The sequence below is a fragment of the Onthophagus taurus genome, chromosome 1 (genome assembly GCF_036711975.1).
Source record: "Onthophagus taurus isolate NC chromosome 1, IU_Otau_3.0, whole genome shotgun sequence".
In the NCBI taxonomy this organism is placed as follows: domain Eukaryota; kingdom Metazoa; phylum Arthropoda; class Insecta; order Coleoptera; family Scarabaeidae; genus Onthophagus; species Onthophagus taurus.
Window position 1 is genome coordinate 18,847,001 of NC_091966.1, and position 27,720 is coordinate 18,874,720.

The 27,720-nt window shown below is 34.0% G+C and overlaps 1 protein-coding gene across 2 annotated transcripts in view; it reads left to right on the forward strand.

Moving 5' to 3' along the window:
• Positions 1 to 2,543: 2,543 nt before the first annotated feature.
• Positions 2,544 to 27,720, forward strand: part of LOC111423045 (uncharacterized) — a 62,747-nt gene continuing 37,570 nt past the window's right edge. Inside the window, exon 1 of one of the 2 annotated variants that reach the window (XM_023056302.2) lies at positions 2,544 to 3,068. In XM_023056302.2, coding sequence (XP_022912070.1) covers positions 2,838 to 3,068 — 231 coding nt within the window. In that variant the 5' untranslated portion in view covers positions 2,544 to 2,837. Of the gene's footprint in view, positions 3,069 to 23,814; positions 24,029 to 27,720 lie in introns of those variants that run through there. The other variant, XM_071198050.1, reaches the window with a different exon arrangement.

The following is a 27,720-nucleotide window of genomic DNA, read 5'->3' on the forward strand; positions in this document are numbered from 1 at the left end:
TCTGCCTTCAAAGGAACCTCTTTCAAATAACCCGTAGTTTTCACGAATTGCTTGTCTGGCGACCATGTTCTATTCGTTGCCGCAAGTCTTCAAGATTGTTTACAGGTGTCGCGTATACTAAACTTTTTACTTTCTTAGCCCCAAAATCAAAAGTCTAGCGGGTTCAAATCCGGCGAACGTGCAGGCCATGCAATGGGACCCCCTCGCCCTATTCATCTCCCACGAAATCTTTAAACGACGAAAATGGTTGTGGTAAAACTATCGGTCCCAACAACCTATCCCCTACGACGCCTAACGCTGTTGATGTCTGGTTTCAACAACGGCTCGAGGATTCTCGTCAGACCACACATGATTATTGTGTAAAGTGAATATTCCATTTCTAGTAAAACCAGCTTCATCTGTAAAAAGTATGTCAGCTAAGAATCCTCAACGTTCAGCAGCTTCTCGTAAAAACCATTGACAGACTGTCAACCGTGTGTGGTAATTCGGAGGATTGAGGGCGGGGACACGTTGGATATAGTAAGGGTAAATAAGTTGCTCACGGAGAGTTCTCCAAACAACATATCCACTAGTACCCACTTGAGCCGAAATTCTTTTCACACTTTCTTTGGGATTTTCAGCAACTGTATTTAAAATTTGTTCCTCTATTTCCGATGTACATACGGATCTCTGCCGTCCGGTATTATAAGACCTTTCAAAGGATCCACTTTCTTTTAGATGGTGAAAAAGTGATTGAAACATAACATGTGAAGATAGCCGCCGATTGGGAAATGTTTCAGCATAGAAACGACGTGCTCTCAAAGTGTTTCCATTGGCACGGCCGTACATAAACACCATATCGCTCGTTTCAGCATTTGAATACAAGACTATTGCAAACGATTTCATTTCAGGTTTCGCAAAGTCAAATTACTGGAGTTTGGTTATTTCGTAATTTGAACCAAATGTCAAATTAATGTATCTTAGCAGATACAGCTCTTTGTAATGGCAAAATTTTGGTAAGTAATGGCCGTGCACTCGGTATAACGTTTTGTAATGGAATAACTTATACCACCTGGAAGCAATGGAAATATCATACTACTCTCAAAAAGAGACAGTTTCATACTGCATCGATTTGTGAAACTTATAAAAACCAAAAGTCATAAAAGATTCAACTTATCTAATAATTTACTTTAAAAAATGTCTTTTTTTTCTCGGAAACCTTAAGGAATACAACTTTTTTTTTTGTATTAATATTGTTTAGAATTAAGCTATCGAACCAATTGTTAAATAAAATTTTTGAATTTTCTGAAAAATAGTGGTATTTATTTTCACTGACGTGACGGTCCAACCGGAAGCAATGGAAACATCATACTACTCTCAAAAAGAGACAGTTTCATACTGTATCGATTTGCCTAGTATCAAATTTGTAGTAGTTATAGTTTAAAAGAAAAAACGTAGAGACCAGAAAAATTTTAACATCCTGTATCTCGAGAACGGTTGATTTTCGAACCCATGTTTATTAACACTTTTCGACTTGTTTTCGACTGTTGTACTACCTATAAATATTTAAACGTTATTTTAACATACCCTGTATAATCCCTTCCCTAATATACCGAGGACTTTATAACTTTATAACTAGCCTCACATAGAAGGCGCAAATATTGAGGTCCTAGAGGCTAATTCCTTTCCCTCTTTTTTCCAACTCTTACTTTATCTTTATCCCTTTATTTACTTTTACTCTTGTGTTATCCCAGTTATTATTTTCTTTTGATTTTGTTATAAATAAACAATTTCCAGGAAGCGATATTTTAATTTGATTTATAATAAGAGTCATAGTTGCTTGTCCTTTGTCGTTTCCCAGCCGAGTAATCTATTTGTTTTTATGAATTAACTTTTATTTTATTGACATTTTCCGAACATTTTATTTTATTTTATATTTTATACGCGCAGTTTGGTTATGATGTTTTTTACATATTTTTGCATGAAACATGTTTTTTAAAAGATGATACTGGTTATTGAAATCACATTAAAAATTCCGTAAAATCAGACGTAAATGTTAAAAAGGTTTCTCGATATAGTGATTTAGTTTATTATAACATAATTTACTTTTTGTTCTGATGGTATGATTCGAACAGTTTTTTGTATCTGTTACTGTTATTGTGTTTTTTTTTAAAAGTGTATTACCAAATTATTTGAAAATTTTCGTCTTATACGTTTCATTGTAAGTAAAAATAAAATTTTTTAAGTGTAAAGCGAGAGTAGTTTTATAATTCTATATTTAAACTGTTCTGTGTTTTTTGATAAATTTATTTTTTGTAGTTCTGATGATGCCTACATTGTTCAGGCATGATCCTACTCAGGCATCTGTTTAGTTCAAAAATGTACTTTAATATTAATTTCTCTTACATTTTTTATTCTGTTAATTTTGAAATAATAATGTTAATTTTTTTAGTTTATCTATTTGTATAAAAAGTTATACAAAATATAGTAAGTTGAAAAAAGATGGAACCATAAGGGTAGTGGTTCACCATAAACGAGCGCATGCTCCGAACGAATTCACTGGCGCGTGGTACGGAACTTTCAAAACAGTTCTCTTCGCTATTGCCCGCATTGCCTTTGCGGCGACAAGAAGTGTGTTTTAGAGAACTCCGCGTGTTTTTAAAACCCGGCATGTCTCAATCTCTTCCTCGAGAAGAACATCATACCTTTTCCATTCCACAAGAACTAAAAATCTATAAAGTGTATAACAATTGTTAATTATTTACTAATCATTCCAATTATATTATTAAGTTATTAAAGACTTTAAGAGAGTTATTCGGTTTTAAGTGAACATTGATTTGATCGAAACAAATTTTAAAATGTTGAATGAAAAGTTCGAGTTCAGTGCGGATTTTGACAATAACTTTAAGAGTTGTTTTGCGCGCTCGATGGCAGTGAATTCTCAATACAAGCAACGAACAAATACCGGCACCGTTTCATCGGAGATTTTCGCCCAGCTGCTACCAGGTTCCAATTCTTCCAAGAAGAATAGGGGTGGTTCAAATGCTGGCAATTCGACGGTCGAACCGGTACAAGTTAGGCTAAGAAAGGTAAGTTACAAGGTTATATTAAAATTAAAAATTGTTTGAATTATTAATTAATTTAAAATTATTTTTTCGTTTTTTATTCTCTTTGGTTGTGTTTTTAATTACGTTTGGCGGAGCGTAAAAATGGTAAAATTGTGTTATTCTGCGCAACTACTAGCGGCAAATTATACAGTAGTGTTAAAAGGGAAGGATTTTTCTTTTCTTTTATGAAACATTGACAAAGTGCATATTAGTCAAGCCTATGCAACTACAATTTGATTTGTTTAGATTGTTTTGAAATCATTACTTCACTTTAAAATTATTTAAAAATGAAATTATTTAGCGCATTGGTATTTTTAGTCAACCTATGGTAATTACTCAACCAAATCGAATTATATGAGTTCTTTAATAATTTTGAAATAATTATAAATTCGTCATAATTTACCCCATAGTTTCTGTCATCAACTCCCATGTAAATTACGATAATGTACTTTTGCATATGTATATTATGGAAAACGATTCTACGACAGTTTTATGACAAACTATAAATTAAATTCGCATAATCCTATCGCTTATATGCTGTGTGCTCATTGCGTTAACGTCTTCAGTAAACTTCATAAATCTTGAATAAACACTAATTAATAAACAAAAACTAGATTAAAAAATGTTAATGAAATGTTTGTTGGGACAAATTAAATCGGAAAAAAAATAGAACAAATCTTATCACTTAAGATGTTTCATAATTCAACTCTGCGTGAGGTCTTACAAAACCCGATAAGACTTCCTCATTTATCATTAATCCAAAAATTCATTTTCCACTTGACTACTTTTATTCTGAAAGAAAGAAAGAATCCTTACAAAATTTAATCGTGGGAAGCAAATATCGGGTGTTAATAAAACTCTCTCGGTAATCTAATACGGTCAAATGGGGTATTTTAAGAGACTTTAATTTTAAAACTAGGTACTTTCGTCACTTCATGAAAGAGTGATTACCTTCGCCGACCTCTAATAAAAAAACTTAGTTTTTTTTTGGAGTAAAAGTAGAACATCGACTTCAAGATAGACTAATAAAAATACCAACGAAGCGATTCGGTGCTCTTTTATGATGTCATGGAGGTCGCGTAACAACTTTACTCATGATGTCAAAATAAATTGTGTCACAGTTAATAAAACCACGAAGAATTAAGCAAAATAAACAAGACTCTAAAAATAAGAAAGAAAAAAATTAACTAGGTTGGAATTTTCGTTTTCCATTTTTGGGGTTGTAGAAAATAAGGGGCTAACTAGTTCTTTTACGTGCGACCTTATTCGTTTTCACGAGATGAGTCTTGAGCGACTGTTAGGTATCCTTTAATTGGAATTGACGAGTATGGACAGTTCCGTCATTGCTGGGAGTTTAAATAGAAATTCTTTCCTCTTAAAATGGGATAGCTTTAATTATAATAACGGTCCATTAAGAATGCTCTAGTTATAGAAACTAACAATTTAAGGATGTTAATTTATTTTTATTATTTTTTCGGAGGGGTTTCGTTTAAAAGTCTTTCTCCCCTTCTTCAGGATGTAAGGGATAATTAAGGTGACCCTGACCAATTTTCGAAGAAAGGAAAGAGTTTGTCTGGGTCTAAAAATAACACCTAGAAATTTTCTTAGAAAAAAGTGTAATTTAAAAACTAAATTCTTCTAGAATCCTTTTGTTTTTCTCTTTTTCGTGCGATAATGTAAATACAGTAAAACGTCGGGATAACAGACATCGTTAGAACGGACTTCGGATATAACGGACAAAATATTTTTAACTCATTAATATTAATAATATCTATTTAATACATATTTAAATATAAATGTTATTCATAGATAGAATCCAATTCGGGTTATTCCTAGGTTTCCCCTAGGAAGATCTCGTCGGGACACTTCGAGATGAGGGTGTAGAGATGAAGTAAAAAATTTATTTAATATAATTACTTTTTATTTAAAACACCATTACATGCAACTTGTTCCGGTAGAAGTAATAATATTAATATTTATTTGTGCATCCAAACTATACATTTTTTACACTCGTCATATAGAAAAAAAATTTACAAAGAGAAAAAAAGACGAAAGCACATAACACATAGTAAAATCACATGTAGATCATCATTCTTTGATTTGGTGTTGTCACGACCGACGCCCAATGCCACGAAATCCCTTTAAAAAAATGCATATTCAAGGAACTCCGAATTAGAATAGAAACCTCTCAACAGCTCTCAACAACCTATCAATGTTGCAAACTTGCTCACAGGTAAAAGTGTAACCGTTAAAGGTAATTTATTATAAAACTTGAGCGTAGTAAAATCTACGTCTTTTTATGACTTAGAGAGTCTGCAAAATTTACTCTAATATAATATATCCTTGCGTACCACTAAGGCTATTTTAAAAATCAGGTAGTACCACTGAACAAAAGAAAAACAATAATGATAATGCAAATATAAACTGTTTTGCGTACCACTTGAGAACTTCTCGCGTACCATCAGTGGTACGCGTACCATAGTTTGAGAACCACTGCTTCAGACCAATAGCGATTGACACAGTGCAAAGTAAGCAGTTCTCAACTCCAGCCTTCCGCAAAGTATACTTAAATGCTGCCCCCATGTCAATTTGGGGTCCAAGCGAACACCCAATAAATTTACGAATTGCTCACCCATCATATCTGGCTGAACGTCTCTTAGTGTAAAGACAGCTTCAGCTGTTTTGTTGAAATTCAGATTTAGGCCGTTGCATGCAAACCATTCCTCAGCCTCAGAGCGCGACGCCCGATTTGCTGCAACAACATCAATGATGATTTTATGTCTGCTGATTAAAGCAGTGTCGTCAGCATAGAATATGATTGAAGGCTTAGGTATTGAGGCAGGCAAGTCATTTATGTAAATGTGGAAAAGTAGAGGCCCCAACACTGACCCCTATGGAACTCCAATAAAAATGCACTTTGATATAGAATAGCTATCATTACAACAGACTATTTGTCTTCTGCCACCTAGGTACGATTGAATCATCTTAATACTACAATCACCAAAGTTATATCTACTAACTTCTTTATTAATAAATTATGCTTCACACAATCAAAGGCCTTGCTGAGGTCGCAGAACGTAGTTGTCATATACTCGCCTGTATCATAACAGCCTGTTGCCTGTTGTACAAAATCCATAATCGCGTCTTTCGTGCTACGATTCTGACGAAATCCGTGTTGACATGACGCTTTATGATTTTTTCAGGAGTGAAATTGTTCGATAATTTTCTATGACAAGAGGACCACCTTTATTAAAGACAGGAGTTACCAATTCTAACTTTAAAGCATTTTGTCTCATGCATTGGTTGATTAATTTTATTAACCCTAGGATGCATAAACCGGGCCTCTCAGGCCCGGCGAGCATTTAGTTACTATAGTTATTTTATTGGTTAAGTATCCTAGGGTTAAAGGCGATGATATTACATCTTTTATCAGCTATAATATTACAGCATATAATCCGTATACATCCCTAGAACAAGTACTTTTTAAAGAACAGATTATATCCCAAACCTCAATTACACCGACTGGCTCCAAGCAGAATTTTCCAGGTGGTACAGTGATATTCGATAGCAGCTGATTAAAGTTAGTTGTCAAATTACTCAGCCGAATTTTATTAACCCGTTCACCTACGGGAACATTTATAAAGTAATCATTTACTTCATTTGGGTCAAACATTGCTTTAATAGTACTTTTCTTATTTGATGACTGTTCACTATTTTCCACATATCTTGACACTATTTTGTGCCTATAATTTTTTGTTAGAAAGTTAATTTCTCGCTTTAGTTTCTCAAAACCTGTGACATTGTGAATATCTCTTAAGAAATGCAGGCGATTCCTCATGCGTTGAGATGTGCAGAAAACCAGCTTGTACTACTGCCAACCAGCATATCTTATTACTGTGCACAATTGTTTTTTTCGAAAATGCGCTATGAAGGATGAGTTCATGAAATGTATCAAATTTCTGATTGGCAGTCAAATTATCATGCGATATGAAATCCCAATTTATATCATCTGCAGTGTTATAAAACAACATTGCATCTGACCGGCGTCTCACGGTGTGCACTGCTCAATTTACACTGCATCATTAAAATTAATAAAAATATTATCCAAACAGTTCAAACTCCTGGTTGGAGTATTAAGCAGCAACGGGAAAAAGCAAAAGTAGCGAAGGTGTCAATAAGTAACTCGGCTCTTTTGTCGCCTGAGCCAAAATGAACATTAAAATCACCTTTATAATCACCCTCCGATGTGGTCCAACAGCTCGAGAGCCGATTCGAGTTGTTCCAGAAATTGAAAAAAGTCACCGTTAGATGATCTATACAGAATCACAACAACATCGCTCAAATCATGCAGCTGCCCTGCACAGAATTCAAAATAAATCTCTCGCGATAGACGATTCACTGAATTGATTTCCCTATACTTAACACCATCCTCGACCAAAATCAAGGTTCCGCCATGAATAAAATTGACTCTACAAAAGGATGTGCAGGATTTGTATTTGAGCAATTTAAGGCATCGTGAGTCCACCTCATTTAGCCAGGTCTCGGTAAAACAGAGAACATTATATGTTTTGTCACCGAAGTACGCATCAAGTTCGCTAACCTTGCTACGTATACCCTTTATGTTTGTATAAAACAGATTAAAAAGACTCTCCGTGTCACCACTCTTATGAACTACATTAATAAGACGAGGTGCAGCAGCATCGGACATTACAACACCAACACCACCCGTTAACAGTTGCGTCGGGTGTACTCGCAAGTCCGAAAATTCAAAGTATCTTTACCACTTGTAATACATTTTTTTAGAAGTAAAAGAAGTAAAATACACCATATTTTCTGAAGATTTCACACGTCTTTTTTCGCTTTTACCTATTTATAAAACTCCATGCTAGTCAGCTTTTAACTAGCACTGTAAGATTGATTCCACAGTCCCTGGCAGCAGTAGATTTCTTTCATCAGTCCATTCGGCCGACATCAACAAAAATACTCTTTTCACAGTGGCGTTGTGTGCGGGGATAGAAAACAAATACTCGCATAATTTTAGCACTTGGCATTTGCGGTCAAGATTTTCAGTTTCTTTAAGAAAATAAATCCACCTTTCTACCACGGAGTGTTTAGACTTCCTGTCTTCTGAATCACGCTTAGTTTCTAAAAAGCTCTTCTGATACATATATTGCTGAAAATAATTGTCGCCTGAAATCTCTAGTTCTTCTTTAATTTGGTGTAACACATTCCACTGGTCGCATCGATGAAGCCCCCGAACTTGGTAATGATATGGTCTCCACAAAAAGCGATTAATCTATCTAATGAAATTTGCAGCTGTCAAAGTGTCTAGACAAAACTTTGCAATAGTCTCCCATGTTTCGTTGTTTAGCGAATCAAACTTCAACAGCTTCTGTTTAATTCCGTCAATTCCAGTAAAGTATTGAACAACTAAAGGAAACATCTTTTCAGCTTTATGGTTCGATGTGTCAGTGCCTATGCAGTAAAATGAAACTTCTTGCAATTATTTTATGAATTAGGACAGGGAGTGTATTGCGAGAATATTTTTAACTATCGCTGTAGCTTTGGTCCTGGAGTAGACTGCTTGGCGGCGACTTTGGAGTCAGGATACATTGCGGCATTCAGTTTTACGATACAGTCAAAAGAGCTGAAGGATTGAGTTCTGCAGCAGCAACGAGCAATTCTTCCTGGGTATGTTCTTCAATCATAAATGTAGAAATAGGCTTTGATCTTGATGCTACCGCGATTCTATTTCTATGATTCTTCGTAGAAATGTGATGGCTCATCTGCCTTACCTCCGCGAGTTACTGACATGAAGCAGCTCAAAACTCGTAACAGCATTTTGCAACAAGAAGGTCCATAACGGCGACGGTCATCCCAGTCATCCCAGTTGCTCTATTCCATGTTCATTAGATAAACTCGAGTTATTCAGTGCTAGATTGGTGTATATTTTTATACACCAATCTAGCACTGAATAGAGTAGTAGAATTAACAATACCTAGGTAACACCTAGAGCTAGAAACATTCGGGTTTAGCCGTCTTAAGAAACGTATGCCTAAAGCTGAATATTTCTAGGTCTGGTGTTAGTTCAAGTGCTAATGTTAGCTCTAGTTTTAGTTTTTATTCAGCTCTAGATTGTTGTATATTTTTATTGAAGTAAAAGTAGAACTAACTAATACAGAACGCAACGGTGTGGATAGCTGTTCGAATTTGTATGCATTAAAATTATTCATTCTAACAGTTCAAAGTACAAATTAAAAAATTTTCGTGTAACGGACACTCCCTTCTCCGTATATATTTTTTTTGGTGCCATATAAAAAATGGAATGAAAACAAAATATTTCACCGAATTCCAAATTAAAAACCATACGTTAACGATTAAATTTAGACGAAAGACGAAGCGTTATGGTAGCCTTAACGCGTCAAATGTCGTCGTCTGGTTTTTTAATCCTCGTTTCGTGCGGAATGGTGGAATGCATGAGCCGAGAATAGTAACACTGATTCAAGAAATATCTCATTAATGAGCCTCCGGAGTTCTCTTCTCTTAGCTTTCCTCTACGACTTCGTTTTAAAAGATTCTCTTTTATTTCGGATTTCACAACGACAGCTCGTTTTCATTTTACGTTTGTTTCTACATAACGCCCGTGAGACATACTTTATATTACTTGGAACAATTTGCCAACGAAAAAGAATTTATAGTGAAAATTTATCACACGCCTCGTGAATGTTACCGAGTTGCATTGCTCTAAATACCATCCTTAAATGGTTTCGTAATAAAAATAAAGAGATAAACAATACGAGATGCCTTTTATGGAGATAAACAGTAACAGAGAGATGTTATCTTTATTTTTTTGGTCGACCCTTTTTGGTTTGGACTACCTCAACTTCTTCAGTTCGTGACGTTAATTGCAAGGTCGCACGAAAAAATATCGATGGAATTATTATGTAATCCTTTTTTGGTATTCAAATTGAGTGAAATTCGATGAGTCACCTGAAATGCATCGATATTATCTGTTGGAACGAGGTTGGCGATAATAATTATTTTAAGAAATCGAGATAAAACAAGAGATGAAAAGATTCTGAAATTTTCATCATAAATATCTAATTTATTTAATGATTTTTATTAAATGGGCTCAATCGTCTTAATTAATTCTATATTGGCTTTTATTAATTTTAACAATAACATAATTAAATCTGTACGATAGATAAATACCAGACAAAATATAATTGACAATTCGTTATCTTGACTGATTGCTGATTACCCACATGATTTCGATCCGAAACAGAAAAAGCGATACAATAAATCAACAAACAGTTGTAGGTTTCTTAGTTATTTTGGAGTAGCGTACGTTATAATTGAAAATGTAAATTTGAGAGTTAATATATGCGTGGTATTTATTTATTAGGATACAGCAACATGTTTATGGATTAAATATAATACCTGATTTTATTATGCTTAAAAAAAGTTAAATGTCAGTGTTCCTTTTTTGGTTTCCTTCAGCAGATTCTAAAAATAAATGTAGAATGTATCAAAATACTAGTTCTCAACTCACATCGAATCTACAAATTTCGGAAATTAATTTAGTAACCTTAATTAAAAAAAGACGACAAAAAACATTCAATAGCGTTCGTTTTGTTTTTATTAATTAGGGAGTAAGTTGGCATCTTTGTACTTTTGTTCGGTGCTTAAATTGTTATACAAATATCAGATATTATTAAGTCAACGAGTTTGGTGTTCTTTTCTGACGTTTTTCCTGAAGATGGGAATGATCTTCAAAACTAGCAATGACATGTGATTTTGTTTACATGTGATACACAAGAATTGTGCTCTTGCACTAAGACAAATAACACCAACTCGTAGGGTTTGATCCTCTTGAGTCTTCTCATCTGGTTCGTATTACTAAAGATTTGGATTTACAAGACATGGAGATGGACTAACAGAGTCCATCTCCAGTCTTATTTTTGGCGCGGTTGCCACCTAGGGATGTGGTGGTGGTGTTTACTTCACAACACATTCCTAGGCTAAAAACACCCCACTCTTCCCCATTAGGGTATTACCTAGGGGGAAATACATGGACTTGTCGGATGTTATCCACCCAGCATCACCCAGCTCCTAATAAGTACGCAGGAATTTCCGACAAAGTAGGTATCATCTTTCTTTCGGTTAAGTTTGAAATCACATGAAAATAAAAAAATTAACTTTTTAATTCATTGTAAAAAAAGTCTTAATTTACCAGAACCCAACCCGCTCAGGTGTCTTTTATGTAGCTGCATATCAAACTACCGGTAGGTGTGTCCATTTCTTTTTTCTTCTGGACCAGTTCCTGGGTCAATAAAGCACTTACTTTTGATCCGTACCTCTCCTCGGCCACCATATGGCCCACAATATTTATATATTTGTTTCCGGTGTTATTGGTCCAACCTCGACAGCCAGTTTGTCCGTAGTCATCCTCCATGTTTGATAGCTGAAGAGCGTGTGCTTATCCACTCTGGCGTTTGCGTGGGGCGATGAAGGACAGACCGCCTTACCAATCTTCCGTAGGTAGTTACAGAAGCAGCCGTAGTCCGTCAAAAATTGCGTGGTATAATAGTAATAGCTCCATGTCTGACTGGTACAACCCTACATCTGGATACAATGTATCCATACAGGCCTGAGAACTTACATTGACATGGTGGAGTCAACAATAATTTTTTTTTAATTTGATGTTTAATTTTCCTGTTTCCTTTTTGACATGCACCTTCTAGCTGACGTTAGCTTCTAGTGTTATACCTAAATATTTTGCTGTATTGGTATATGGTACTTAAATATTGTAAAATTAATATGGAGGAATTTAGCCTCAGCTAACTTGATTCTCTACTTTTATTAAGTGATGTTTGTAGAGTTATTGCCGCTTCTTCGTGATCTTTGCTGACGGATATTATAGCAGTATCATAGGAACATAGTAGATGGAGTTAGAGTACTAGTTTATATTACTTTAATTTCAAACTAAGTGTTTTCCTGATTAACTGAAGACTCATTCTAAGATATAAGCCTTCAGTAATTGTGAAAACTGGCTAGGTTAAAGCTTGTTTAATTTGTAGTGAGCCTCTTATACCACATTCTATCAAAAGCTTGAGCTACATCTAGGAATACAGTGGAACAAATATTTCTTCCTTCCAGCGACTTTTCAACAACATCTGTAATCCTGAGAATCTGATCTATGAACTGTCCAAACTGATCGTCTGCATTATTTCTATTATTTTCCATAAGATTCTCCTAGTCGCAAATAACTTCAACCTGATTCGACTGGAAAATTTCTTCGAGATGTTCAGGATATCTATTGGCGTTTTGAGTTTTACTTTTTCCTCACCTACGGCTACGTTTTAATTGATTCTGATGGATTGGTCTTAGTAGCTGTTAGTATTCATTTTTTATTTTCAAGGGCTCTAATTTCTCTAATCTAATCCTATGCAGATTGTTGGATAGTCATAACAAGTGATTTCACTTCATTATCTAACTGTTCATTTCTTAGGGACACCAACAAATTTATATTCTCTTCAAGTTTTATTCCAAAATTTCTCTCTGTCAGTTTATTTACCAATCTTGGAGCCAATTCGCTTGTATAATGAACGTAAGCAACGTAAAAGAATAATCAGACTTCATATCCCAGGCTTATTCCATCTACATAATATACTTCGCTGATACATTTCGTATTATGGAGAAATTTTGTTTGCCTGATGTTAATGTTCCTCTCTTTAGTTGATTGACTGCTTGAAGAAGCACTTTTTCTTTTGCAGTAGTTATAAACAATAAACTGTGGAAACAATAATTTGATATATTGGGACAGCTTGACGCTGTTCTGTTTTATATCCTATTCTTGTAAGATAATAATTGATTTATAAATGACATGTCAATATTTTCTAAACCTAAGACATGTTGCAATTCTTGTTGATGCTGTAAGATCCAATTTGCATTCGAAAATGGTTAGGTTCAGGGGACGGATTCGAATTAGTCTCATTGGAGGAGGTTAAGATCTCATTCTACGGACTTGACTAAACTTGTCGGCCTTTTTTTTTATTCACAAGGATTTTTCAATATGATTTTCCCAGTCGAGCTACTTTCTTATGAGCAACTTACGCATCCTGCACGTCTCAATGTTATTGATTTTATGAATCGCGTTACCAGTATAGCTGATAGCCAGAGCATGAATGTCTATACTGGACTCAAGAAAATCTTCCCCAGATGCCGTTCTCGCACGACCCCTATGCGTATATAACACACCGACATTCATTAATATTTCTGAACAGCGACTTTATTCTGTACATATTATTTGTCTGTACATTATTTGCTGTGCTACATAGATATAAAATGTTGTGAAACATTATCAACTCGAGCTTCTAGTTCTAATCTACGCCATGATCTTTTAACAAATTATTGTTTAATTAATTTTTATTGTTGCTGCAATCATTATGGGCCCTATTAAAAGCCCCAAATAAAATGTAAAATCATGTTAGAAAAAATTTTTAGTATTTTAAAGGTTAAAATATGAATGTTGTGATTTTGAGGTTTTCAAAATAAGATGTAATTTTAATTTAAATTGTGTGTAATGTATTCGTGCGGAATTAATAACACAACATATGGACTTAATTAAAACGTGTATAATGCAGTAACAGTCGTCTTCGATGTCATCAAAAAGCAGTTAAAGAAGAAAATTCTATATAAATACTATTTCAAAACTTCTATCATGATGAAATTGTAAATATTATTATATATTAATTCATATTTCTATATAAGTCAAAAAAATGTTAAATTATACTCAACTTAGCCGTTTTTATGGGTCACTGACAAAATTAGCAAAACGTCCTTCATCTACCGACAAAAAAAATGAATATTTTTACAGTAAATTAAATTTAAACGATTAAAGTCAATTAAATCAATCAAAGTAATCAAAATAATTAAACCAGTTATATGAAAAAGCAACAAAACGAAAGGTAAAGTATGGTTACAGCTCATTCTCCATGCCTTTATTTAATCCGTAATATTTATTATATAATCCGCTTAAGTCATGCAAAAAGCTAGTTATTATTTCTTTTACGCTTGTTTTTGTTTTAATCATCTCTAATATTATTATGTTTTAAACAGCTTACGATTAGAGTTCTTGTTTTGGGATCTTTTTTCTAGATTTTCCAGAAATAACCTTAGTCCAACATCGCAATTGCCATAGTATTCGTTACTATCGAATGGTGTTATAATATTTTGATTAACAAGAACATCCCCCATTATATTGTTTTTTTACCTTCTAACATGTCTTCACCCCTTTTTTTATTTATCACTTTTCCACTAATTCATCATACCAAGGTTCATAACCAGGTGATTTTATGTTAATACTGGTAATTTTAATTTTTGAGTGAAAATTATTACGATATTATGTTTTTGTGTTGTGTTTTTTGTCTGTGTAAGTTACCTAATTTTTATTATTATCTTTAAAAATCAAATCCTCATAGGCAGACTTTAATCGCTATCATGTTCTGACTCAATGTGGCTTTCCAGGTCGTCATCTATATCGCATTCGGCACTATCAGTTGCCTATTCGTAACTTTACTTGGCAATTTTAGTAAATTTTTGTCAATATCAAGATCGCCCAAATGTTCTCATTTTTATGACCCAGACTTCTCATAATCTATCATAGACATGAAAGTTGCATAAAGAATCCGTCGATTTGGAAGCATTCAATTGCATCAGAGGGGATTTTGAATTTTAATATTAATTATTGCAAAAATTAAACAATTTAAGAATCTGAAAATGTTACCAATCCTTCTATTTTTACATAGTTTATCGATTTTTTGAAAGACGGTGTTTCTATTCGATTGAGGGTAACGACCCCATTAGGTGTAGATTGACTTTAATTAAATTTCCAATCTCGTGGTACCACTAAAATTCCTTCTTTAAATTTTTCTTCCATGATATAAAAGTACACCTTTAAAGATAAGTTATGATGAGTCCATATAAACAACGTTTATTGACTTGGATTTTAAGTAACGTTAAAGACCTTTTTTTAACCTTTAATTCTTTCCTTCCTTGCACCAGCCCAAATTGTCCCTTAGTCTCCTTTATCTTCTGCCTCAACTCCCATCTGTCTGCTCATCACTATATTCTCACCCTCAGCAGCTGGTGCAGCTCAGCGCGTGTACCATTGCGCACTTTATCTTCCCAGCGCTTTCGAGGTCTGTCTGCCGGTCTTTTTTCATGCAAGCTAGCGACGGTTCTCTTTGCTAGCCACCCTACTAACATATCCACATTTCATACTACACCACAAATAATACAGTCCTTAAAAAATGTTGCAACGCAAATTTTTGCAAAGCAATTTACCAACGTGCTTGTCATATTTAAGTTGTAAGGGAAATTATTAAGTTGATTTTGATTATCATCACTAATATTTTCTAATTGTAAGTCGATCCCAACAACTTAACACGCAATATATAACTCGCAAGCCGATTAAAAATGCTATTTTTCACACATTTGGTCGTCTGAAGAATGAAGACTAATATCAAAACAAAGACTATTGTACTTTTTGATTGGATTCTTATAAGTATTTTCTAAAAAGTGTAGTAATTATGTCGATAACGTTGGCCTATTGGCCCGCACATACCAAACCTATTATTCCTAGCCCATTCCACTCAGTATTCAGTAAAATTATCCATGCTCAGTTGCTCATTCGAATTTCTCTTCCAGCCATTGTCCGTTTTAACTATGACATCGTGTCGTAACCCATAACAGTACACCTGAAGGCAAACTTCATTTTCCGAAGTGGGATATCCGATTTATCGTTCGATTAATATCAATCTTTTTGATGTAATTATGTTTTTGGTCCAATCTCACGTTGCCGGTTGTAATTTAACGGATTATTAAACGTAGAATTGTATACGAATTGAGAATGTTGCACGATAACTTGACGAAAGAATGTGTCCTCTAAGTTATTGTTCTCTGTTATTATTATTTTTTCCGGTCAATTTTATTACTACATAAAGATTTAGAACAATCGTCTTCGTGTATACGGCTTTCACTTCTAAGGCGGTTGATGATGGTGCATGGAAAATGTTAAAGTGTCAATGAAAGTGTATATTAAACCTTTCTTTTTTATACATTTATAGGGAATTAAATCGAGTATTTTTATAATGATGTATGTTTTATTTTTCTTAAAGCAAAAACAATGAAGATATTTTTAAGAACTACTTTGTTATTTAGCGCCCACGTCGACCTTTCAATTGACATTATACATTCTATAGAAAGTATATTTACACGATAATGTTCTTAATAAAAAGTCAATAATCAATAAATTTAACATTAAAGATTTAAATTATAATTAGTAACAATCTATTTTTAATTCTTCCTTCCGTATTACTTAGAAGTTAAAGTAAACTTTTAATCGTGTCTTAGTTTTCTAATCGATACAATCGTTTAAACAATTTTCTGAAAAGGTCGCGAAGTACTTTCACTCCACACTTTGTACTCGAAGTGGCGCAAATGTTATCAAATAGACCGGAAAACAAAGATAAGACAACAAATTCCATGCAATTTTTTTCGTTATAAAGACCACCTCGTATAATATACATAAATATATACCGGTCGAAATGAAAATGTTTATTTATAGAAAATTTTATCTGAGATGATAGAAATAGTAACAAACATGTTTCGTCGAATCGACTGACAGCTATATGCACGATTGCATTTATTTCCATTACCTCGAATGGTGAACGCTCCCGATTGATAAATTACAGGAAGCCAGCAGTAAACAAGACTTTAAAGTACAACTTAGGGCTTATTTTTGGATGCTACGCCTATTTTATTTTTACAAGGCCCGTAGCATAACAAAATAACCTTTTGAGATAAAAACTACTGTTAAAACCGGCAATCAAACGTAAAAGGTCATTAAGTAAGGAATTTCAATTCTCATAGAAAACAAGAATCTTGTAAAACAAAGAAATCACCAGTTTACGATCCCATTACCTATGTATAAACGTTGTTTAATTTTCAGTAAGCGTAAACAAGCATTCTTAAATGGTACGTTTGGAAAAATATTTGCGGTTAAAACTATAAATAATGATTCGGTCCAGTTTACCTACACAAATCAAAACGGTTTTTCTTTGAAGTAATGGGTTTTTACCAAGCTATTTCACAGTGTAGTTTACCGTGAAAATATTGTGGTTTTTAGTTTAATCTTGCGCCAGATATACCACATTCAATTAAACTATTTCTTTATTAGAAAATTTAAAAGAAAGTTGTCATCGTGTTATAATATAATTTAATCCTCGGTTACTGTTTAAAATTACCTGCAAAACGTTAGTATCTATAATGCGATGATTGTTCGTAGTTGCGAATGCATGAAATTTATGCTGAAACTGTTAACTATAAGAGATTAATTTTAAACCATTAATAGTAATGATTAATTTTTGATCTGAAACGAATTATTTGTATAATTTTAATTATTATGTATGATTTTTAACGATCGATAATAATAATTATAGTAAATTTAGAGAAAGTGATACACAATCAGTCGGAACCAATTATAACGTTGCTCACGTCGCGATTGTCACAGGAAAAACACAACACAACCGGATATTATAATAAACATCGAACTGGCACCGGCTTGAATCCAAGTTTTAATTGGCGCCGGTTATTAAATGAAATTATTATTTTTGCTACATTCACCAAATTGATGTCATTTACAGTTGCAAATCTAGGTGCGCCGGTTTACCAGCTCATAACAAATTAGTTTATCACGACCATTAATAATTATATCTACTCATATTTTAAATTGAAATAATTTTGTTTTCTAATTATAATAAAAAAAATCGAAGTTTACTTAAATGCATAAAATTTAAATACAGACAAGTTGAGGTATCAAGTTGAACTTTAGGTGTACGTTTTTTTAAAATCACCCCAAGCCGGAATCACGGTCAGTAAGCGAGAGCACTGCTTAAAAAAACTTTACACGCCATGCTGCGCCGATACCACCACGATGGTTGTTCCCTTTGGTAAAAGAACAACAGGAAAAAGCGAAATGGATATAGAGGATGCGCCTATTACGTGCGTACAGCTACAGACGAAAAGCACACGGTTTTTAAGTGAGGAAAGAGTGGTTTCCGGCGAATAGGTGATTATGTGTTCCGACAATCGTACAGTACATACATAATACCAAACCCACTCGAAGGAACTTTATTAGACTCTTGTTCATCGACGAGTCACCATAACACCTTGGTGATATGATAATTTTTACGATAATGTTTTCTGATAAACACCTTTAATTGCAAAAAACGTTGTAGGAAATGTAAATGGTAATAATTGACGGAAATATACGCGATAAATTCGTACATATTTTCTTAATCATTTGTTTGTAATTAAGATAAAACAAGGTTTTAAAAAAATCTATGTATTTAGTTACTTATGAGTTAATGTTATCCATTATATACATTTTATCACTTATTTATTAATGTTTATAAAATTGTTAACAAAATTAACAAACCGCAAAGTGGAAGTACAGTGATACAATAAAGTCTACATACACCCCAGAAAATAATATCTCAGCTCCTAAAATGTAATTCAATGAATTTTTTAAACGAACGATATTAGAAGTCTATATTATTTTAATATAAAGTCGAAACAGTTCGACTTGTGCTACGAAGTGAAGGCTACAGCAGTAGATTTAGTCGTACGTCTCTCAAGACGGCTAAACCCGAATTATTCTAGTTCTCTAGGTCTGGTGTTAATTCTAGTGATAGTGCTAGTGTAAAACTAGAACTAACACTATACTTAGAACTAGAAACATTCGGGCATAGCCGCACGTCTCTCAAGACTGCTAAACCCGAATTATTCTAGTTCTAGGTCTTGTGCTAGTTCTAGTGATAGTGCTAGTGTAAAACTAGAACTAACACTAGACCTAGAAAGATTCGGGTTTAGCCGTAATCTGAAGACGCACGGCTAAACCCGATACTTTCTAGTTCTAGGTCTAGTGTTAGTTCTAGTATTAGTTCAATAAAAATACACAACATAGTCATATCTTATGCTAACTAGCGCTACTTACCACTGTCTCTAGAACTAACAGTAGACCTAGAACTAGAAACATTCGGGGTTAGCCGCATGTCTCTCAAGACTGCTAAACCCGAATTATTCTAGTTCTAGGTCTTGTGTTTGTTCTAGCGATAATGCAAAACTAGAACTAACACTAGATCTAGAGCTAGAAACATTCTGATTTAGCCGCACGTCTCTCAAGACGGCTAAACCCGAATTATTCTAGTTCTAGGTCTCGTGTTAGTTCTATTGATAGTGCAAAACTAGAACTACCATTAGATCTAGAACTAGAAACATTCGGATTTAGTCGCACGTCTCTCAAGACGGCTAATCCCGAATTATTCTAGTTCTAGGTCTTGTGTTAGTTCTATTGATAGTGCAAAACTAGAACTAACACTAAATCTAGAACTAGAAACATTCGGATTTAGCCGCATGTCTCTCAAGACGGCTAAACCCTAATTATTCTAGGTCTAGTGTTAGATCTAGTTTTGGTTCAATAAAAATATGCAACATAATGATATCTTATGCTAACTACGCTTCTTACCACTGTCTCTAGAACTAACATTACAACTAAAAGTAGAAACATTCAGGATTAGCCGTTTTAAGTGACACACGGCTAAACGGAATGTTTTTAGTTCTAGGTCTAGTGCTAGTGTTAGTCTAGTTTTATTTGTTATTCAGCGCTAGATAGTTGTATATTTTTATTGAGCTATAACATACATTGATAGACTTTTTTTAGGACTGTATGTAGACTTTTTTGAGTTAAAGATATGATTATGTTTTATGTTCCCCTTGATTAAAAATAACTTATATAGTTTTTATGTAAAATATGGAAATAATATAGACTTCTTTACACACCCTCTTTAACATAATTATCAGAAGTAAAAGGATACCATGTCAATGGAAGTGCAGCATGCTCATGCCAATCTTCAAGCAAGGTGAAAAGAATAACCCAAGGTATTACATGGCAATTAATTTCTATCAAAAAATTAATGACCAGAATGATTCAGAAAGAGGTCAACTGTAGACGCAATCTTCGTTACCCAACAAATAATAATAATAATAATTCATTTATTGATCTAATAACAAAAACCTGATACAAAAATATAGTAACATAGCAAAATAAAAATTCTAATAATTAAATCAAGTCAACTCGGACGATTGTCAAAGGAGGTTTAGATAAACAACTCTGATTTTCACAATCGTCCGAAAATACTATGAATAAGAAGAGAATAGAAGAAAACAAGAAAATAGCTAAATCGAGAAAACACGCAAAAAAACCAAAACAAAATTGTTTTTTCAAGCAACATCAAAAATCAAATTGTAATTGTAACTGTAGGAGTGTAAAATTCACGAGAAGTAGAATCACGAACGCGCACCCTCATACTTCTGCCCTCCAAATAATGTCGAAAGAAATCAACGGTTTCATGGCCAAAACCCATAAACCTAAGAACAGGAAGCAATATTTGATGACTGATAGTGTCAAATGCGTTAGAATAGTCAAGCGTCACCACGGCCCTGGTGACAAGGCTAGAATCAGAGAAGCCCACAATGTCATCAGTAAGATTTAAAACAGAAATAGCGCACGAAAAACCCGGACGAAAACCCGATTGGGATTCAGGCAGAAGATTATATTGAGTTAGGTGTGTTCGCAGCTGACGATTCACAATTTTTTCAACAACCTTGGAAAGGAGTAGAAAACAAATCAGCCTATAATCTGAAGGATTTGGTTTTTTGGGTATTGCAACAGCAATAGACTGTTTCCAGATAGTAGGGTATACATTTTCTGTTAAACAAAAATTTACTACATGTAGAATATACAAATTTTAGTGCTATGCCACCGACTCCAACGGATTGGAAGAGATACTAATCAACGTGGAGTATAGATCGTCCTCCGTTATAGCCCAGAAGGAGAATTTAGTTTGAAAAGTAGTGGCCTTGTTGTATTGTAGTATTGATACACATCATAGTCGATATTAGTTTGAGGAACAGCGCCACCGAAATGTATCTTTAGCACCTTTAATACTCGGAAGAAGAGTTTGGGGAGAGCTGCGAGTCAAAGTATTCGCTTTTTCTCTTATCCGAGTCGTCGCGAAGTTTAATCATTTCTCTAATGGTGGGCGGCAACCAAGGAGGCCGGGGGAAATAACTGAGAAGACGATACGGTTTAACAATAGAGCTTTTATATGTTTCAATGATATTAAACAGGCTTTTGACAGGGTGAGAATAAGTAAATTACGTGCTATAGAAACGACACATACACCCGAATAGTGTGGCACTTATAAGTGAGATGAGTACTGGGGGTTGCGCTTACGTAAGAACTCACGAAGAGAGACTCACAAAAGGTTATACCAATTACGACTAGAGTCAGGCTTCAGTCAATTTAGAGATGGATGAAATAAAAAGATGGAAAACGGTACAGGTTGGGCGAGAACGATATAAGAATTGTATGCTAAACAGACGATGCTGCCTTAACCTCTGCAAACGAAGATAGCCTCCAAAAAGTATGCTATAATTTGAAAAAAAAAACGACAAAAAAGTGCAATATGGAAATTTCTGTAGTGAAAACGCAGTTTGCAATAGTAACCAAAGAACCAAAAAGGTGTAATTAGCGGTTTACAATCGTACCATAAGTCAGGTCATGCGGTTGAAATATCTTAGAGTATACATCACCAGCAATATAGGCCGGAAAGCAGAAGTCAGAACATAAACTACAAGAGAAACGGTGGTATCGGGGTACCTCCGGGATGTAATATGGAGGAACAATTGCTGGCCACTCTTTTCTAGACCGCATAAGAAGCGAAGGCATCAGCGAAAATGTGGGATTAAAGATACTTAAACAATATTTTGCAGTTTTGTAAATCATGTTAATTTTATTAAGGAAATTTAGTAGTTTATGCCAAAAATGTTTATTAAAACATCTAATTCATGGTTTTCAAAAATTCACATCAAGGCGTCATCTCTTTCTCTCCTTTGTGGTACTACAGTCCTCGTTGGGCCTTGGCATCCCTCAATTTCCATCTCCATTCTCCGTTGCCACCCTTTTCAAGTTTCTTATTTGCATTAGCCGTTTAGAGTTTGCGTCTACTACTTCCTCCCACCTATTCCTAGGCTTTTGCATGTTCAGTGATTTGAAGACATACAGAAAGGCAACATAAGGCTCCATAGCAAGAAAACGCAACTTTTTATTTTTGAATCGTCTTTTCAAATCATGAGTAGATATATTCCCAGGTAGCAAAAGAAATCCACACGTTGGATTTTTGTTTTCTTTGTGTTGATTTTGATTTGACCAAGACGTCATCCAAATGGAATCTTAAAGGTTTATATGCCACTCACAAATTTAATGTCTATTAAACGTGTAAATATATAAACTTTTAACATGATTTACAAACAAGTTTAAATGAGTGGCTACAACACAGAACATAGAAAGCACTCCTGCTTTATCACTTCTAATATTTGACTCGCATCTCTGTTCTGTAAGATATTACAAATTTAAAGTCGTCATTAATATGAGTGATATAGGATTTTAAGTTTTGATGTGTCGTTTTGTATGTGTTTCCGAAATGAAACTCATTACTTCGGGAAACGTGCTATTCCATAATGGGATCAAATTCAGTTAGCAACTGAATTATTTTTAAGAATTTACCGTTATTATATTCAAACAACTTCTCGCAAAACACTTTTATAAAATATTTTAGTAATTGCCACGATTCTTAGAAGCATATCGTTCCAATGATTTGTTTCGATATTAATAATTCTTTGAGCGGCATCATCTATACTTTTACAACACTTTAACCTTTGGTTAATTTCTAGCCATCATTTTTGGACTTGAATACGATTTATTGAAATTTTATGCTCTTTTAAAGTTTCGCCAAGGCGTTTCAACTTTTGCAATAGAAGCAGTTAATGCAGTTTTGTGAAAGTGAGTACGTTAGAGAGTCTCATAAAACCAGATCTCCATTTCTTAAAATTTTTGTAAAAGAATTTGCACTAAAATGTCGCCCCGTATTCTCTTTACGGTTTAGGTGGTTTTTATTTTACCAAAAACTTCTTTTGGCGTCTCCTAAAATTCCTAGTCATAATCCTGGATTGCTCTCAAAGTTTTTAGCACCTTTTTTGTTGGTGTCAGAATGTTTTTGAATTAATTTTAACTTCTTCATCAATAACATCTGACAATTTGATGATTTTTTAAATCGCTGTTTTATTATAAAGGATTTTTGGACACCGATTAAATTAAAAATGTGGAGTTTAAAGATTTTTATTCAATTAAGTCATTTCAACGTAATATAAATATTTTAACGTTAACGAATAAAAAAAGTTATCAGTTACTGCTGTTTTAACCGTTAAGTTAATTACCAAAGAAAACGCGTGGGAATAATGGTCGGTGTAAGTACAATGAGCCTCCCGCGAAGATGTTCTCTTTGATATTCTCGGAAACGCGTAAAACTCGACAAAACCTGGACTTTTCTTTTATAGCGTTGTCGTAGTTGATCTAAGATTTCTGTTTCTTTCTTTTAAGACTAGAACGCTTTCAATTCGTCGCTAATCGAATTCGATTTATTTTTTTTGTTTTCCTCGTCGTCGGATAGCACAAGCTGAGTGTACCCATGAAGCCGTTCTGCATAATTATACAAGTACGGTCTAACGATGGTCATAATTTATGATTGTTCACTGTTCGCACAGTTTCTGCGTTGTTACGACCTCACAAACTTGTATATAAGTTGCCTTCCTACTTATTCTATAAAATGTGAAAGTATGAAACGTGAATTGTCCTCTCGTATTGCGGCTGAAAGTTCTTATTACCGGCTTCTTGAATGTGTGTGTGAGGATTAATTGGATTTGTGTTCGATTAGAGTGTGAGAATACTTGTTGGTTTGTTTACACAAGCTTTTATAGTGAGTAAGCAATTTAAGTTTGGAATTGGTTTAATTAATGCATAAATGATTTCGATATAAATTGCTTATTTAAGTTAATAAGACTACATATTTTATGGTATTTATGTGTCAGCAGATTTTTTAAATGCAAGGTTACTTAGTTTAAAGAATTTGCTGTTTAATTTACATAATTATCACTTTATCCTTTCAATTTACACGTGTTAATAATATTTTATGTTCATAGTATTTACTCAGATTATTATTTTTTTGTTCTACATCTGCTACTTTATCATTAAAAGAAATAAGAGAAAGGGTATTCCCGTTAAGTCAATTTCCGTTCAATGTTTGGTTCCCAGAATAGACGGAAACGATTAAATTTTTACGTTTTGTATGTAAATGTAGAAGTCATCGTTGTTATTGTCGTCAACGTTGTAACTTTTTTCCTGCGTTTTAAAATAACTACTAATCTACTTATGATGTTAACTTCCGATTTTAATGATGTTTAAGTAAGTTGATGTAGACGAAAGTTTTCAAAGAACATGTAATATAATGATCCTTGTAGCCGAGTTTTATGCGTACAGTGTCGGGTCGGAAAAGGAAACAAGGTTATGCGTGTAACAACGTCGTGGAAAGTTTTTTTCTCTACTATGCCGTTGGAAAATTATGACAGGCGGATTACGCAGAACTTACAGGATGTCAAAGAAGAGAATCTTGCAAAACTAGAATTGGATTTCCTGTTTTTCTATTCGCGGTGGACTCTTTTCAATGTTGGTGGTCTTAAAAAATCCCGTTAACAACATACTTTGTTAATCTCATAAATTTAATCTTTTTTATATCATTTACTAAATTATTCCATGTAGATTTTCTCAGTTCATCTATTTTAGAATTCAGTCGTGATTCTCAACAAACCCAAGTCCGTTACATTGAGGGATTGGTACCAAGGTTGAATGTCCATTCTCGGACGTTAGAATGAAACCGAAGACTGACATCTCTAATAGATCACGTCCGAATACAACAAGTTACCAACTCACCCGAGGTCGTTCTCCATTATAGTAATTCTTTCCTGCCTATCTACCGGGGTACTCATACGTTTTAATAAACCTTCTCTATTACTGAAAAAAAAAAGAACGGAATGAAGGAAGAAGGAATAGAATGGAAGCCTCGAGCAACTAAACTGAATAGAAATACGCTCTATTGTATCTTAAGTAACTCAATATAATGAAGAAAAAAAAGTTAATTTTCGTAAAAACGGTGTTTTTAGATCTATTTATACTTTGGTTCTTTGAAGTTTGGCCCAAATTACAACGATGAGGCTTAGAATGTGCATTCCGGTCTTTGCTCATTACCGATTTAATTTCAATTTCGGGCTCGTGCTCGTGTGAAATTAACACTTTATGTTTGAGTGAGTAATGAAGACAATTATGAGCAGGAAACTTCGTACGAACATGCTACTTACTTAATTAATGATGACAAGTAATAGTTTAATACATGCATTTATTACGATATAGAACGATAAGTTTTAAATTAAATCTATTAATTCAAAACTTTACGCTTCCATTTTATCCGAGCAAGGAAGATTAAGTCTTATTTCTGCTCAAAAACCATTTGCGTTATGTCAAACGCTATTAAGGATCAAACGTTAACACGTGTAAAACGTCATTAGTCGCGACTTAAATGCAAAAAAAGGGTGCATGAAAGACAACATTCAGTGCGAAACTTTATATCTCGCCATGTGCATGCACCGTGCTGAGACCGTTAAGTTTTGTCTCTTGATTCGTTTTGGACAACAAACTGTGCTGCTGCGGTTGGTAGCGCGAACACGTTGTCTCTTGAAAGGTTTATTGCATCAATTACTTAGCTATCGCGCTCCCATTAAGGAAACGACTATTTTATGGATCAAAACTCAGCAACCAATTGACTCATTGACTATTTTAAGTGTTTTCAACGACCTCGCCCTTAATACAATTAAAATTAAAGCAAGAAAATAAGATAGATCAGAAACGAAAAGTTTACCGAACGTTTAAATCGCAGACGATTATCATTCAATGATAAGTAATAAGTTTGGAAATTGTTGCAAAATATTTAAAATCATAAAGAATTCTGTAAAATTTTATAAAAACCTTTGATATCAATAAATTAATTTAGAATTAAATTGGAAAACTATTTAAAATAATTTGAAGGTTTTAACAACTATTTAGAACCGTTTAAAACCTAACCCAAACTCTAATTAATTTGAGAATTGAGTCAATATGATTAAATCTAAATTGAAATCGATAATTTAATTTAGCGATTTGGGATTCCAGTTTCATCGTAGTGTGGATAATGAAATAAAAGTAAGTTTTACGATGATGATTGTTTATTTTATTTGTTTCGGTGCGACAATTGTTTCGACCAATATGGTCTTCTTCTTAGGCACGACTAAAAAATTATGAAAATTCTAATTTATGAGGTTTACATTCAAAAAAACGCAAGGTATATTTACCGTCAAAAGAGATTAGATGTTGAGACGGAGAAATAAAGTTGATTCAGTAATTGATTTACAAAAACGGTCGCAAAGGGGTTGTGTACATTTTAATTGATACATTTTCTCGAATCGGAACGTTGTTTACATTAAAGTTTGTTAAATGAAATCACGTTGAAAAGTGAGGTTATAAGTTTTAAACTGTAAAAAATTTAATTATTATTATTATTATTTCGATAATTTAAGTCTGCAATATTATAATTATTAATACAGTTTTAACATTTTATTTCAACATGCTATAAAAATACTTAAATTATCGTAACCAGACCCCGGCATTTTGAGTACAAATAATTATTTATTATAACCATCCTCATATCAATATAAAATAGATTCCACTTGAATAATATGATGCATTACAGTATTGTCGGAGTTAATATCGATGTCATATCAACTCTAGTTCCATGATCGCAAGCAACCTTGGCATTTTGAGTTCATGTTTTGAGTACATTGCATTACTAACCATCTTATGTCGATATAAACTAGACTCAATCGCCACGGCCGCAAGCGACTTCGGACTTTTAAATTATACTGACTTCCATAAAAATTGCAACACCTAGAATTTATTGAACGATTTTATTGACATTTTCGTCAACGATGTCTTTCATTAGAATAAACAAACGATTAAAATTTGAAAATAAAAGAACAGAAACTAAAAAGTTTTTCAATGAGTTGCTTCGCCACGATTTGTAATGCATTCATTTAGACGACGTTGCATGCTATCAATCAAGTGATCTATAGCTGCCTGTGGTATATCAACTCAAGCTCGTGTAAGTTATCTGGAGGTTGTGGTAAATTACCCAGTCGCCTACCGACCTCATCCCATACATGTTCAATGGGCGGCAAATCAGGCCACAGAGCAGGCCATGGGAGGACGGCAATGTTAGCTTCTCGCAAAAAAACATGTTGTAGCCCTTGTCGTATGAGGGCGCCCATTATCTTGTTGAAAAATGGGATTTTTCATCCCCTGAAGATATGGAAGCGCAACGGGTTTTAGCACATTGGCAATATAACGAACGGCGTTTAACTTGCCATCAATGAAGACCAAGGGTGACCTGCTACCGTAACATATTGCGCCCCATATCATCACTCCTTTTGTGGGCTGTGTTGCGTTCCACCAAAAATGTTGGATTTTTACGTTCTTCACGCATCCGTCTGACCCTTCTACGACCATCGTGGGCCCACAAGCAAAATC